The sequence below is a fragment of the Alosa sapidissima genome, chromosome 7 (assembly GCF_018492685.1).
Source record: "Alosa sapidissima isolate fAloSap1 chromosome 7, fAloSap1.pri, whole genome shotgun sequence".
In the NCBI taxonomy this organism is placed as follows: domain Eukaryota; kingdom Metazoa; phylum Chordata; class Actinopteri; order Clupeiformes; family Clupeidae; genus Alosa; species Alosa sapidissima.
In genome coordinates, this window is record NC_055963.1 from 33,200,237 (window position 1) to 33,216,483 (window position 16,247).

The 16,247-nt window shown below is 45.7% G+C and overlaps 1 protein-coding gene across 8 annotated transcripts in view; it reads left to right on the plus strand.

Annotated features, from left to right (window-relative positions):
- Positions 1–16,247, plus strand: part of LOC121713153 (IQ motif and SEC7 domain-containing protein 1-like) — a 114,584-nt gene that overhangs the window by 69,484 nt on the left and 28,853 nt on the right. Inside the window, exon 1 of one of the 8 annotated variants that reach the window (XM_042097536.1) lies at positions 5,421–5,607. The exons of 6 other annotated variants lie outside the window; for them this stretch is intronic. Coding sequence is in view for 1 of the 2 variants with exons in the window: in XM_042097532.1 (XP_041953466.1) it covers positions 14,620–14,684 (65 nt within the window). In the remaining variant the exon portion in view is untranslated. Of the gene's footprint in view, positions 1–5,420; positions 5,608–14,196; positions 14,685–16,247 lie in introns of those variants that run through there. One more of the 8 variants, XM_042097532.1, reaches the window with a different exon arrangement.

Below are 16,247 nucleotides of genomic sequence, written 5' to 3' on the forward strand. Positions count from 1 at the left end.
GGGATGATGATGACTCAATTCCGCAGTGGCCCGGTCTTCGATAGCCGCCAACTGATCCGCACCAAGCAGCTATGCTAATGTGCTAACATGTTAAAAGATCTGGGCCAAATGTGGACTTCAGAATCAGCTGGTTTCTTTGGCAAGGTCATAGAGGGGATCGGGGGGTGGTGGTAGAGTGGTGAGAGGAGGAATTGCTACATTTGCAATCCGGCTTCTATTTATTTAAGTCTTTGCTGGGCATCCAGTAGGGATAAAGTTTTGCTGCTGGTGAAGTTTTGTAGATTTTTTTCATTTTTGCTGTGGCCCATGAAGTTGGTTTGTGTTTTCTTGTCTTGGTTTGTAGTCGCCCCCATTTTTTGGGACAGGTGGTTGTCATTCCCTGAGCCTCACCATGAGGAACAGAGTTGTGTGAGGAAGAGAGTTGTGTGAGGAAGAGAGTTGTGTGAGGAAGAGAGTTGTGTGAGGAAGAGAGTTGTGTGAGGAACAGAGTTGTGTGAGGAAGAGAGTTGTGTGAGGAACAGAGTTGTGTGAGGAAGAGAGTTGTGTGAGGAAGAGAGTTGTGTGAGGAAGAGAGTTGTGTGAGGAAGAGAGTTGTGTGAGGAAGAGAGTTGTGTGAGGAAGAGAGTTGTGTGAGGAACAGAGTTGTGTGAGGAAGAGAGTTGTGTGAGGAACAGAGTTGTGTGAGGAAGAGAGTTGTGTGAGGAAGAGAGTTGTGTGAGGAAGAGAGTTGTGTGAGGAAGAGAGTTGTGTGAGGAAGAGAGTTGTGTGAGGAAGAGAGTTGTGTGAGGAAGAGAGTTGTGTGAGGAACAGAGTTGTGTGAGGAAGAGAGTCTATCTGTCTCTCTCCGGAGTTTTTTGCATCACCTCTATTTCATACGGAGAAGGCAGATGGTGGTTCTCTATGCTGCAGCTCACACCTTCTGTGAGTAACTCCCTCCTTTCCGCTCTGTTTGCATCTTTTCAATTTAACTGGCTCCAGCCCTCTACTTCAGCACGCTTTAGCTGATGAGCTCACATTGATTTACTGAGATGAAGCCTCACAAACAGCCTCAAGCCCCCCCCCCCCCCAGCCCCCCCCTTTCAGTCCTTTCCCTTCCTCAACTCATCCGGGAAGAACTGCTGATCTAAACTAATTGTGGTTGTTTACAGAATGAATGGCCTCCATGGCCTCATCATTAGCACAGATTAAAAGCACTTGGGGGGTTGAGAGGGTGGGGTGGAGGGGTCCCCTTCTTTCCAGTCAGGCTGATGCCATTATGTACTGTCCCTTCCCTGGGTTCAAAGGCTAGGTGGATGTCCAGCACTCATTGCAATGCATGGCCTCTGGCTTGCTTTTGTAGTGAGCAGGATTAATTACGCAATGGCGAGGCTTGCTGATCTGCTCTGCTCTGCACCGGCATTGCACGAGATGATAATGAATGGGATCTGGTGAGGGGGGAAGTAGGCCGCCTCCTGAGGGCCTCTGAGGGTCTGCGGGAGACTCGGGCATCATCGACATCGCCTCGCCTGCACCATACGGCAGGATAAGTAGAGTCCGATTTATCTGCACAAAACCAAAAATACACATGGCTGTGTCTGGACAGCATACGTCTTCTCTTACTGTTGCATAACTCTACTCAAACTTGCTAAAAAAAAGTTATATATATAATATTTTTTTTATTATTTTTTTTTTATATACTTTCTTTTGCTAACTTTATGGAAATGCACTTAATGGTTTAAAGACGGTTCAAAAGCCTGGTTCCATTTCAGATTAGGAAATTAATTTGAGTAAATAGTATGGTGCGCACAAAACAACAGGAGACGAAGCCAGCATCCTTAGTACTTAATAGATGAGTAGAAGGAGACACTTATGACTCATTCCAGATCATCCGCAAGAGACAGTGGACCAGATTTGGCCCTGATCTGGCATGGGTCCGTGTCAGAGTCGACCCCGAGTCCACCCTGAGCATTCTCATTAGCCTCATATTTAGTTCCCAAAATTGTTTCTTTGATTTGATTCTACTCATGCTTAATTGTGCTTAATGATGTTCATTTCTAATTGTTATGCTACTGTCTGGTAGATGATATACTATAGATGCCGAGGGACAGTTATGCTGCTGCGGCAAATCCATCACATCCTCTATATTTTTATGTAATGTTATTTTTTAAAACAAGCAACTTAATGTCCTTGTTTCTTTCTTTTCTATATCAAAAAAGAAATCTTCCACTGACGTAGGTGCCAGACTAATTGCAAACATTAAGCCATTTTCTAAAGAAAACGTCATGTCTCCCCATTCCTCTGTTACTAGTAAAGTACTGTACAGGGATTATGAAATCAAAACAATGTTCTTCTGTTGGGATGGTGAGAAATCGTTATAATAAGTTGTGATTGTTATAATTGGGGTCTGGGTGTCTCTGAATCTGTACAAGAACTCACTAGAGAAGTTCCTGACGCATACACAGTGGGCTACTGTTTGCTCGATGGCTGTGGAAACAGTGTTTCTTTTTTAAAACAAGAACAGTCTCATGGAAAAGCTTCATTTTCCTACGTGGCAGATGTTTATGACGGCTATACTCGTTTCTTTACTTTCCCTCTCTCTTTTTCTCCCTCACTGTCTTTCTCTTACTCACTCTCTCCTTCTAACAGACACACATACACACAAACAATTGTCTTCTACTGAATATTGGTGAAATGTGCAGAGTCAAGAGGGGCAGTTGCTGAAATACTGAACTGAAATGCTAACCACCCAGCTCATAAGGGTGGGGACGTATCCAAACAGGTCCAACTACTGTCTATCAGCAGGGGAACACAAACAAACCCTTGTCACACAATATCAACATGAAATGGAACACTAAGTGATGGAACTCCCCGTCTCCATAGATATGGGAATGTGTTCGGAATCGGAGCGCTGCAGCGATGGAACTCGGCCTGTCTCCACAGACATGGGAATGGATTTAGAGCACTGCAGTGCCTGAAAACTCAAAAGGCCTCTCCTAGAATCAACTACCACTTTGAATGATGGGAATGTTTTTGTATTATTATTTATACAGAATTGGGTTGCCATGGGAATCTGACGAGAGATAGTGTTGATGTTTGTTAGCGTTAGTTCACAGGATTTGCAGTTACCATATCATGTACAGGTTACAGGCCTGGAGAACAAAGGTCTCAGTCCACTGCAGAATTTCCAGACCAGTTGTGTGTTGAACCAACAGGCAGTGTGCAGCAGCCGGTTTGCTGTCCTGACGTGTGTGTGGTGTGTGTGTGTGTGTATTTCCATAGTGTTGAAGGGGCTGCCGATGGTCTAATGATCACTAGTATTTCAGTGATAACACACTTAAAATCTAATGGACATCTGTATTCATTAATTTACATATCAATCATATTAATCTGTATTTATTAATTTAGATATCATACAATGTATGCATGCAGTGTATCAACTAGGTTTCAGCTAAAAAAGCTGTAACTGCTGATATATTCATTATAGTTATATAATAAATAAATAAATAAATAGACTTTATTTAATGTGTTTTATTGGTATTTTCCCCCACACTAAAGGCCTGGGACATGGGATTTCATTTCGATCTGAGGATTCCTTTTCCTGTTAACGGTGAATTCTTGTACACGGCAGGCTTTCCTTCCTCGTCGCCCTTCAGGCTCTCGGGTACAGTGGAGGATGAAACGTTAGATTGTGCTGACTCGTGTTCCTGCAGGAAAGTCCAGGGCAGAGAGGTATGAATGGAATCTGCCAGCTCAGGGATCCACATCACAGTCGCACAGACAACTCGCAGCACACAAATGTGCCCAGTGTGTTCTGAAGACAGAGATGGTTTTGAAACACTTGACATTTCAGATGCAGTCATTTCGGTCTTATTTGCTTGGCAGGCTGTGTTTGTTTTAGTGATGAGTCATAATATAGTCATCTATTAAATTCACACCTGATGGAAAATACTTTTGCTGACAGGTATGGAAAAATTATTTTACATTTTGCACAGGCTGTTTCTCTGACTTTGGTCGTAGCTGTGAAGTGTACTGTTGAAATGGCAACCTCCATTATTTCATGAGAGGCTTGTCATAACTATTGAAGTGCGCTCAAAATGGAAGTCTATCCTCATAACACTGAAAAACCTACTGTTCATAGACCATACATAGATACAGTCTATGTAAGAAAATAAACAGTGATCTGTTGGCCTTTTGAAAACAACAGGCTCATCATAATGTTGTCCTGTGATAGACAAAACTGTTTGTTTTTGCACGCCTGTGTCAGCTAGAATCTGTGATGTTTTGGAAAAAGGGAAGCAGGTTAGCATCGGGGCAGGATATCCTCTGACAAGTGGCTTTAAATCCTGACTGTACGATTTCGCCCCAAAAACATCTGACTGTCCGGAGTGGTCATGTGGTGCAATTAGCCTCGGGCAATGCAGGGTGCTTTAGCATGTGTCCTGCTAACTTTGGCCTTCTTCCTAATGAGCAGAGAAGCTGCTATCAGTCCTGGGCAGGGTCTGGCCTTTAAGGTCAAAAACATGTGTTTCCAATACTCCCCCTGTATTTCGTGTTTCTCTCCTAACACGCATTTAAAACTGAAGCTACTGAAGCTAGTGTTCCTGGCATACTGTATCTGATACAAGCCTTGAAGTTTACATTCCATAATTTGTTGTTTTTGTGAGATGTGCCCCTACGTTTTTACCCCCTAATAAGGGAAGAGAATAACTTAGGAGAGCTAAGTAACTCCTTGGTGAGCTGTGAATTTTTGTGCCATCGGCCAAAGTCTGACATCTGTAGTTGATCATTCCCAGAAATCCCCCTTTAATGAGTGATTGTTTTCATGACTAATTTGAGATCCTACAGTTTGCCAAACCATGAAGGTCACTGGCATTAAAGTATTTGGCATGAGTGTGTAGTGAACCACGTATGATTTATGTTTGACATCCACCCACTTCCTTTATGGACATAGTGAGTTATAGATGCAGTATTTTTCACTCAGATGTTCACCTGTGTCTGTGAGTTTTTCACTGGTGTCCATTCAGATCTGTCTGGCTTGTCCACTGTCTGTATTTTATAGCATTTTTATTGTAATCATCATCATTTTAACGCGCGGCCTTCCCGTAAACAATTTCTCCTGTGGACGTTCCCCCTGTCCTGGTGCCCAACACGTTTTGACAGTTTTACACGTTGCACACTACATGGGGGCCCCGGCACACTGTGTCCGAAACCACCCCAGCCCCCTCCCCTCCTCATCCAAGGTGGAAAAAGTCCGACGTCAGGCAAAGGGCACGAGAAAGGCTGCCTTTATGTGTGGTGCCAACGTAAACAATGCCCCGAGCCAGTGTAGACCGCCGCACTGGGAGGTGCCCCGCCGCTGCTGCTCAATAGCCCCAGTGTCTCAGCCCCGCGGGGCAGGAGGGCCAGGATGCCTCGCCCCACTGGTGGGTAGAGCACAGCAGGCTACGGGTCGACAGCGTGCGGGAAAGCCGGACCCTTCTCGTCACACACACACACGGACACACACTCCCTCTCTCATACAACACACACGCACAGGCTGACACACAGAGTGCATGGAGAGTTGACTCAGGACCAACCCTGTAGAAAGGGGAGATTCAGCAGAAGTAATTGCTGGAATTTATGGAGACGGTAAGTGAAGCAGAGAAGCAGTTTGAAGATACTGTTCTGTGTTGAAGCTGTTCTAGTCTAGTATAGAATTCAAGTATAGAATATGCTATACAGTGCTATACTGTTGCATTATAGTATACTGTACAGTGTTATACTATACTAGTGCTATACCATAAGGTGTTGTCTTTATACATGTTATCAGATGTTTCTTGTTTGCCAATCCAACAAAGAGTAGTTCTCATGTTTTTCTGACTGTGTCCACACACTTACACACACTTTATTGGATGGTTCTTGTTTGATATCCAAACAAGGAGAAGTGATAGAATGTGCAATTTGTTTATGTGTGCCCACACGCTCCAATATCTCATCACAAGACTGGATTTTGTTTACTTAGAGCTGACGCTTGTGCTTGTCTGCTGCGTTCAAACATACCTTAATGTCAATGTGTGTTAAACGTCATGATTCAGTTGACCTGAGTTCAGCCGCTTGCTTGGCTGGATGAGCGCTTGAGCGGACGACTGATGTCACTGACTCTCCTCCAGCTCCACAGACGGCTGCTTTGTGCGCTGGGCTTTTGTTTTGTTTCACTCTGTTCTGTTCCCATCCGATCCTACTCCCTCTCAGCTGATCACATGTTGAGGCCAAGCCAGAGCAGCTGCTGCTGCCACCATGGCATCACAGCGCTTCAATCTGCCTTTTAATAATAGATGCTTCTCTGGTGTGTGTGTGTGTGGTGGTGTGGTGTGGTGTGGTGTGGTGTGGTGTTGCCAGCCATGCTACGCATGCCAGCAGTCTGTAAGCCAGTCATTGCTAAAGTGTCGACAGAAACCGTCGTAATTGCCCGCTTTTGAAAGTTCTTAGATGCATGGTGCCTTGCAAGTTTTGCAATGTGTGTTGGTTTTGGCCAGTGTCTGCATAGTTTATGTGCAAGTCTGGCATGTCGATAGAAAGACGGACAGAGGGGGAGGGGGGGAGGGAGAGAAAGAGGGAGGAAGGCCAGAAAGTCTTACAGTAAGGAGGAGAGACTGTGTGTGATGGATGGGTCACTGTGGTACTGTTAGTTTGTGAGAGGAGTGTCTGCCAGGAATGGTGTGGCACTGGTCCAGCTTGTTGTATTTTGTGTTCGTATTTCTGTCAGAAAGTGCCTGCTCAGCTTGTTCAATCCTACATTTTTTGATCCGTTGTGGCTGTTATTGTTATTATAACGTTATTCACCCTCATTTGACAATGTGCAGACATCTTGTGATTTAAAGGATCATTAAATCTTGTAATGACATTGTTAACGTTGTGTTTTTTTGTTTTGTTCAGATCCACAATGTGTTTTACATGAGGTTGTCAGGGCCGAAAATAGACATTTGTGTTGGTTTAAATGTTTAATTGAGGAAATAAACTATGAAAGACTCAGTTATTTTTTCCTGGCACAGAGTTGCCTAGATAGTGAGTCTTAAACTGAGCTGTTTTATGAAGGGCGTGACTGGAGGAGAAAGTCTCTACAAAAATGACTTGTACTCCTGACACAGTGAGTGTGTGTGCTCAGGGACGGTGTGTCTGTGTCTGTGTCTGTGTCTGTGTCTGTGTCTGTATGTACGTGTAGGTGAGTTTGAGTGACTATGTGCATGCAGCACTTGAGTGATTGACTGTGCACATGTGATGTCTAGTGTGACCAGCAGGTGGCATAGTGTGCCAGGTCTCATTCAGCAACCTGACTATTCTGCTGCAGCTTCGTCATCCACTCCTCCTCCTCCTCCTCTGTGTTTATGTGTTCTCTCTCTCTCTCTCTCCATGGTCACATCAATGCGCCGGCCCTCAGTGCTGCACTGCACTTGGTCAGCTTGTGAATCATGACCTTACCCCTCCACTCTCAACTGCTATTTATCTGAGCATGCCAGCCATTCACACAGGGTTTATTCACTGCTTCATGCAGTCATTTTTATTGCTTAATTAAATTTGGCACTCTTTTTTTTTTTTTAAATCCTCATTGAATCAGAGTCTCCAGGGTCAAAGAGACCTGGGATGGGCAAAATGCCCCCCCCCCCTCCCAAAGAGCTTGTTCGTCATGACTTAGTAATTACGTTTCATTTTTTTTTTCTCTTTTCCTCAAGCACATCTAGTAAACAGTGCCGCCCAGCTGTCCTGGTGCATAGGGCCGTGCCCACTGTTTGAATCAGTGTTTACCTCATGGGGTTGTGTGAGCGAGCGTCGGGCTATTTTTATCCCGACCCAGCCAGCGAGCGAGCGAGAGAGAGAGAGAGAGAAAGATAGAGGGGGGGGGGGGGGGGGGCGAACAACCATCCAGCCCTTTGCTGTGCTATCACTGTAAACTCTACAGAGCCTAGAGGGCCCCAAGGAGAGGCCATGAAACTTGATCCAGAGAAGACAGGAGAGAAGGGGAGAGATAGAGGAAGGGAGGGAGGGAGAGATGGAGAAAGAGAGAGAGAGAAAGAGACAGTCAGACAGATAGAATGAGAGGGCGGGAGAAAATGACATGGAGAAAGGAGTGAGGGAAAGATGCTTATGGAGAGAGGGAGATAGAGAGGAAGATGATGAAAGAGCAGGGGGAGTGAAAGACAGAGAGATGGAAGAAAAGACAGAGGAAGATGGAGAAAGAGAAGAAAAGACAGGGCAGTAGAGAGGTGTGTATTTACATAGGCCAGTGAACAAACCTAAGCGAGCAGAACGTCTCCATAAATAGATGATCCACCTTAAACCTGGCGTTTCTCTGGATTAGTCATCCAAATATTAAGAATCACTTAGACAGCGTGTATGTGTATAGACACAAGCAAGGGAGGAATCATGAACAGCTGTTCAGCAGGTAGTGCAGATTTTTGTCTTTCATTCCTGGACTGATCCGTTGGGGTTATTCAGGAACTTGTTATGCACTGTAGGGTCTCAGAATAGATAATTCAACTCTTGATATTGGTTTTCTCAGACCATTGGAACAGAAAATACTACATTTGGATATTCCACTGAAATGCTACTCTCCTTCAGAGCATCACTGTTTGAGTGTCGAGAAAAAGTTTGAGTGTCACTATATAAATGTAACGTGTTGTTGTTGTTGTCCATTCTGGAGAGAGTCTCTCTATCTAGAGATACAGATGAGAGACGGGAGCTTGATTGCCTTCTGAATATTACAGTATTTTTTATATTTCTTACTGACCTTTCTGTTTTTATTCTTTATATGTTAAGTGAGTGTTGTACTTGAGAGCAAAGATTAACTGGAGTCAAATTCCTTGTTCGTTTACGCAAACCTGGCCAACCCTGATTTCTGATTCTGAAGACTGGTAGGCACCCAGTCCTGTGGGACTCAGCAGCTCCTCAGCGGGTGTTTGTCAAGCCCAGTGAGTAGCCATGTCAGCGTGCCCAAGCAGAGTGGGACAACAACTGCAACTGCGTGCCCACGCGCTCACCACTCTCACCGCTGCCTTGGTGCCCGCTGTGGCATACTGAGGGCCAGACTGCGTGGTAGTCAGCGGGACAGACGGAGAGGCGGGCAGCAGGGGCCACTGAGGCCATAGATGATTGCATTCATGATTGAATGCAAAGGAAACACTCCTGATGAGGGATTTTTCTTCTGCCAGTGGTCTCCGCAGGCTGCATGAGTCAAAGCCGTCTCCACTTCTCACACTCACTGCTTGGGTGTGTTGTGTGTGTGTGTGTGTGTGTGTGTGTGTGTGTGTGTGTGTGTGTGTGTGTGTGTGTTCCCTTGACCCTTTAGGTGGACTGAGGAGGCGTTATCACCTCTTGCTCACTTGTTATCGACTCTCACACTTCGCTGATGTTGCTGATGTTAGAGCAGTATCTGATGTGTCCTAGTGTGGTCAGACGAAATGGGTGAGAAGGGGAGAGGTACTGTGGTGGAAATGTGCCATTATACTGTGATTCTTCTATCAAGCTTGTTTGAGAGTTTGTAGCTCTGCAAAACTCATAGGTGACGCAGAGGTAGTTAGACAGAAAGAGAGAGAGAGAGAGAGAATAAAGAAAGAAACAGAAAGAATGAATTAATTTCAGAGAGAGATGTCTGGGTGTGTTCAGAGAGTCATTTTTTTGTCATATATTGTTATGTGCCTTGGCAATGCTGTTGTGTCACTTGCACATGCTTATAAAGCTCTTTTGATTTTGAATTTGAAAGAGACACATGCAAGAGAGAGAGAGCAAGTGAGCGCAAAGCCTATTCAGCCAGATGGGTGGCACATGGTGTGGTGTGTGTGTGTGTGTGGTTTTCAGAGAGCCGTAGTGAATCGTCATCTCCGACGGCTCCGCTGCGAGGCCCAGAGGCGTCACATCTGCCATGGCCACTACTGCCGCGTCGTCAAGACTGGGGGGAGAGTGAGACAGCACCCCTATTTTAAATAACCTCTCATCAGGCCAGGCGCGCTTACACCACGACGGCACTCTGTGTTTCAATCACACCACAACATCCATACACTCCTACAGTACATATGCCTCACAAAAACAGTATGAAAACCTCAGCTCTAAAAGTAGTGTTTTTTTCTAACTGCAAGCACGTACTACTATGAAACAGAAGCCCTTCAGCTTTTCAAAGGGGTTTTTAAAAGAGCTATGAAGTACATTTACACAGGGGTTCAGGTATAAGGAAGGCATTAACTACCACATACTGACATTAAAGGTGCTCTAAGCGATGTCATACGTTTTTTAGGCTAAAACATACAGCAAACATCACCTCTCCATCCGCTATCTGCCTGTGTCCTGAATACACTGTAAAAAAAACGTGATCTCATCTCTGTGGACAACCCAGGCTCCAAAAACAGCCACAAAACAACTTGGGCAAACCTTGCCCATAAAAACATAACAAACTGTTCCAGCAAATCACCGACGAGATCCACGTTTAGGAGAGTTTCAATTGCACGGGAGGGAAGGGGAGGAAGTAGCAAGCTAGCTTTCTGTTTTGTTTGAACAGAAATGACATTACCCAGCATTGCTTAGAGAGCCTTTAAGATATTATAGTCAACATTAAAGAGGTCTGCTTCCAAATTATAGGCTTTGTAATGTATATCAGTATTTCATACTTTAAGAGGAAATCAAGGTTCAAATTTGAAGTCTGTTTTAAGGAATGTTAAAGCCGTTGTGTCTCCTGGCTTACTGTAAGCATGCCTGTGTGAAACCGTACTGTGTGTTTCGGTTTCAAATGCGTCTTTGTGCCATATAGAATGATGACATCATTCAGCTTAATTGCTTCCAGTCTCCCTGCAGCCATTTTTATTTGATTTTCCATTTTTCAGGGAACGGAACGCTCACTCGCTCGCTATACGCCCGTCTCCATGTGTCACCCCTTTTCAGAGAAAGCAGAAGTGGAGAAATGAAGCAAATGTTAGCAAAAGTCCTACAGTACCTCTCAACCAAGTGATATGGACTAAGCAGGAAGCCGTAACTGCTCAGGATTACCATTGGAGATACCGCAGGGTGCCAGACAGTGCTCAGATATATAGTCTTAATAGCAATTTCCAAATGTCCAATTCTTTTAGGTCTTTACAGCAGTAGATCAGTGTCAGTCAGTACGCTTTTCCCACTGGTGCCCAGTCAAGCTCTGACAGCACAGATTCATGGGAAAACCAAGGAATCCAAAGTGAAATCCACAAAACCACAGTCGAGGGGACATTTTAGTCCGGCACTCCAGGACGTCTTTCCAGTCGTCATCTTAACTGGGTTGAAGTTTGACCAGGAATAACAGTGGTTTCAATTACGACAATAAAAATAGGCGTATATACTGTATTTTCTTGAGCCGCAAGATGTATTGAAACGAATTTGTTTTTCAGGAACTCCATCGTCCTTGCGCCAAGATAATATTACTCAAAGCTTTTATGACTGTAAACTGCTGGCTGATAGACACATGCTTCATCTTGTATGAAAAGCTTGTCTGTCCGAGATGTCAGGATTTATAAGATGTGCTACACAGTTATGGCAAGCAGATGAGGCTCTCAAAGATGGTGGTTATGCCACAATGAAACGCAGGCGTTGATCGTTGCTGATTAATAATTCATCTTACAGGCAGGATGCACATTTCACATCTTAATCAATAACAGAACCTCTGTCATCTCAGAGATCTGACTGTCATCTGTCAGAGCATGACCTGAAACTGTGAGGCAACCTTGATGTGGGTGTTTATTTAAATGAGGAAATAAAATGTTACGATTGCATGAAGTGAAGTATAATTGTAAGTCTACTTTTCACGGAAATCCCCCTGTATGGAGATATGATAAAGAGAATCTTAATGACATGTAACCAAAACGATGCTCTGTGTGCGTGTGTGAGTGTGAGTGTCTGTGTGTGTGTGTGTGTGTGTGTGTGTGTGTGTACAGTATGTGTTAGTTGGTATAACAACAACAAACAGCTGCAGCACAGTGCCTGTGGCTTTAAAGAGCCTGAAGTAGTCACACACACACACACACACACACATACACACACACCACATGTGTGCACACACACACATACCCGTCATTGTTGCTGTTATCTCCTCGCCGGGCTTCAAGGCCCAGATGTTTACATAGGCACAGCTCTTTACCCAAACATTCCCCCTTCTCGTGATCTGTTGTTTGAAGTCTTTGAGACACAATCCCAAAGGAAGCCATCTCCTCTTTCTTTCTCTTTCCGCTCCGCGGGGGGAGGGAGGGAGGGAGCGATTCGGCGTCCGAGTTCAGGCATCTAATTAGGGTGCGTCAGCAGCAGCCTCCCTCACGCAGAGGAGCATGGCACTGATTGGTGTCCTTGTAAACCGTGGCCATCTGGGACACATTTCCCCAGCTCTCCAGGCTTCTGCCACCCGCCATTACCCACAGAATACCCCCATAGTCCACACAGCAGCAGCAGGAACGGACTCGTCCTTCATTATAATCCTATATGTTTTGTTAAATTCAGTGAATTTTGCATCACTGTCCTCTAGCTGTCCTCTACCTGTATTGTGTGTGTGTGTGTGTGTGTGTGTGTGTGTGTGTGTGTGTGTGTGTGTGTGTGTGTGTGTGTGTGTGCAATAACATTGCTTCAGGACCACTGAAGTGAGGCGTGTATGTAATTGGGTGTTCTGCTCAGATATCAACAATCTTCGCCAGATTCGAGGCCTGCACTTTTAAGCTGGTCATCCAGCCTGGGCATCAGGGGCCGAGTCTAGCTTAGCCATCAGCTGGACTGTATGGATGGTGACTACAATGCTCTACAGGGTTTTGGGATGCCTGAGGTCTTTTATTAGAGATTGAGTAGCTTCCACGTCTGGGCAGCCAGTACCAGAAGGAATGCCCTTTCCCCCCATCCTATTAAACAGCAAGAGAGAACCATGAGAGCGATCCACAGCTGGGTTATTTGGAGAAAGGTCACATCTGAGCTCTAACTAAGAACATTTGAAAAGGAAAGAAAGAAAAAGAAATCTCCTGATTAAGTATGGCTCGGGCAGCTCACATGGTCTACTTTCCCATTCCTGTGTGTGTGTGTGTGTGTGTGTGTGTGTGTGTGTGTGTGTGTGTGTGGACCAGACCAGACTATCAGACCAATGTGTCCTGCCCAACGGTTTCGTACTCCGTGTCCCAGACTCCCGGTCTCTGTGTGCCTGTGTGTTTATGTTTTTGTGTGGAGTGGAGTGGAGTGGAGCAGAGCGCCTGAGTCATGGCCGGGTACAGGGTAGGACTGGTCTGGTCCGGACTGGGATTACTACAGATCCTATACCCCTCGGTCCAGGTCTGTGAAAGCAGCAAGACAACATGGACAAGGCTAAGGAGGAAGACCAGGAGAGGTAAACAGAAGGAGAGAGAAAAGGAGAGGGATAGAGAGAGTGAGAAAGGTAGATAGAGATGGATGGGAGACCGATAGAGACAGAGCAGAGAGGGGTGAGGATGGATATATGAAGATGGATAGAATGAGGAGAGTGGTAGATAGATAGATAGATCGATAGATAGGCAGAGATAGATAGAGAGAGGTAGAGAGAGAGACAGATGGAGATGGCTTGATAGAAAGAGAGATGGAGAGTAAGGCTGGTACTGAGCGTTCACATGGCCGTGAACAAACTCTGAAAGCCGCTATTAATAGAGGTGCTTCCTCTGCTCAGCCAACCTTCCTGCCATCCAACTTACATTACAGCACTGAACCAGGAGCAAAATCCTCCAGTGAGTACTCTCACTTAGGCATGCTAGGGCTCTCTCTCCCTCCCTCTCTCTCTCTCTCTCTCTCCCTCTCTCGTTCTCTCACATTCAGTCACACACGCTCTGTCACCGTCTCTCGCACATGTTCCTCTCCTCACTCCCACTCTGTCTGTTTCTCTCTATCTGATATTTACAGAGTGCTCTTCTCATCCTCCTCCTCCCTCTGAAAGGAAGGAGAGAAAGTGAGAGAGCGAGAGAGAGGGGGGTGGGGGGTGGTCTGTATATTCTGGCCTCCAAAAAGCTCACCTTCTGTAGGTCGTTTGTATTCCCTCCATCACTCGCATAGCGTCGTGCTGGAGGAATTCCACCTCCCCCTCCTCCCTCCATTCCTCTCTCCTCCATTCTTCCCTCCCTCCATTCCTCTCTCTCTTTCTCTCTCTCTCCTTTCTCACCCTCTTCTCCCTGGCTACAATGCACACACCCCCTTTTAGCACCCACCCCCCTCACTCTGCCAGCAGCCTGGCTCTGAGTGCAGGCAGAGAAAGAAGGAGAGAACGAGGGACACAGAAAGAGAGCGAGAAAGAAAGAGAGAGAGAGCGCACGTACGCATGGGAGAGATAGCAAGTGAGGCAGCGAGAGAGCAAGCAACGGAGTGAGTGAGTGAGTGAGTGAGCGAGTGAGTTAGAGACGGAGAGACCAAAAGAGGGAAGGATAGAGAGAGAGCACTGAAGCGCTGCTGAGCCAATCCGTCTGTTTGTGACAGACGGGAGCCATGGTCTGCCTTGCTCCGCGATCCGTCCGCGCTCTCCCCTCCGCTGCCCTGTCCCCGCGCTGCGTCCCTGCTCCCCGACCGGGCTCCTCGCTGGCGGTCGCCGCTGGGCTGTAGGGCGATGCTAGTGTTGGGGGCAGTTAGGAAGCCTGAGCTCGCTAGTACTGATCGCAGGTCAACATGTGGTGTTTGCACTGCACCTCGGAGAAGACCCAGTCTCTCCTGGAGCTGGAGCCCGACAACTGGTAAGGCACCTTGATTAGGCGTGTGTGTGTGTGTGTGTGTGTTTGCGCATGTGTATGTGTCTGTGTGTGTGTGTGTCTACAGTATGTGTGTGTATGTGTGCTATCTGTCCCTTCATGTAAGCGGAGCAAAAAAAACAGGTCACTGTGTGTGACACTGACACTGTACATTATTCATTTACGGCTGCACATAATGTGTGACATAATATCATGGTGGTGCAATATCATTGCCTGCTTTATAGCGGTCTGAGTTTCCCAAAGCTAATGAACTGAGCTGATCGGACTAACAGATGATCTGTGTGATTAAATAATTGTAACCGGCTTAGAGAAATGAACAGTACACTCTATACAGTGAATGAATAAGGGGCATTTTGACATTCAGCTATACTGACGGAAAGTTGTGCTTCTGGAAATTGCCAGCGAATGCAATGTCAGTTGCCCATGTGTGTTCCTTTCTTGTGCCATGTTTGTCCAAGCACACTGGAGTCCTGACCTGAACAGACTCTGGGTAACCAACACTGAAGCATGCTGCCAGTGTTAATTACAAAACAGCTCAGAACATTTACCCCTCATATTAACATGGCTCATTAACCACAGAGGACATTTCTTAGAAAGCCCGGTAAGTTGGTTGGTCGGTTCGATCGCTTGCTTGTTCGCCTTGCCGGGCGGTTGTTTTTGCTGCCTGTGACTTTGCATTTTCTAATGGCTTTGGTGCCAAGGACAGGTGCATGGTTTACCAGGCCTGTGTGTGTGTGCGTGTTTGTGTTTGTGTTTGTGTTTGTGTGTGAGAGACACTGGGAGATTGCATTATTAATTAGAAGGGGAGATGCATTGCCAATGAGGCAGATCCTATTAAAAAAGAAAACTTAAAGGTGCAGTTTGCGATTCCAATCCAATACACTTTTTTGTCAAGTCCAGCAAATTGCTCCTCACATTCCACCAGCTGTCTGATCAGTGTCTGTGTATGTATACTGGATGTTGTTGTTTATTTTTTGAGTGCAATTCTGACTGTAAACAAGAAACAAACACCGTGGCTTGGACCGAGATGTCCTAACAGTTTCAGCCAATTAGCAATTTGCTTCAGGACTTCATTGGCTTTTCACCACAAATATCAGCAATCCTTCACCAGAATGGCAGACTACATCTTGTAAGGTGTATTGCGTGGTAGGGGACAAGAGTGAAAGCAGTTTGCCAAGGGGATTTTATCAAAGGAAGTGCTGTGGGGTTGCCAGCCATGAATGCTTTATTTATGATCCCTGGGCCCCTGAGTGACTGTGCCTCTCCATCCAAACTGGCCTGCCATCTTCCTGCTCAGTGCATCACATCTTCCCGTAAAGCACTTAGGAAACCTTACAGATGTTTACACAATGGCTCCGAAGCCCTTCTGGCAAAACAAACCTCCTCGCCTGTAATTGGCACCAATCGCACCCTTTCATGTTTTTTTCCTTGAAGAACACTAGTCATCCACAACACAAAAAAACAAGTCGCACTTCCTTTATGTGAGTGAGGCAGAGTGGCTTGATTAAAAACATTATCCAGAGAGTGTGTGAGTGTGTTCTCACATCA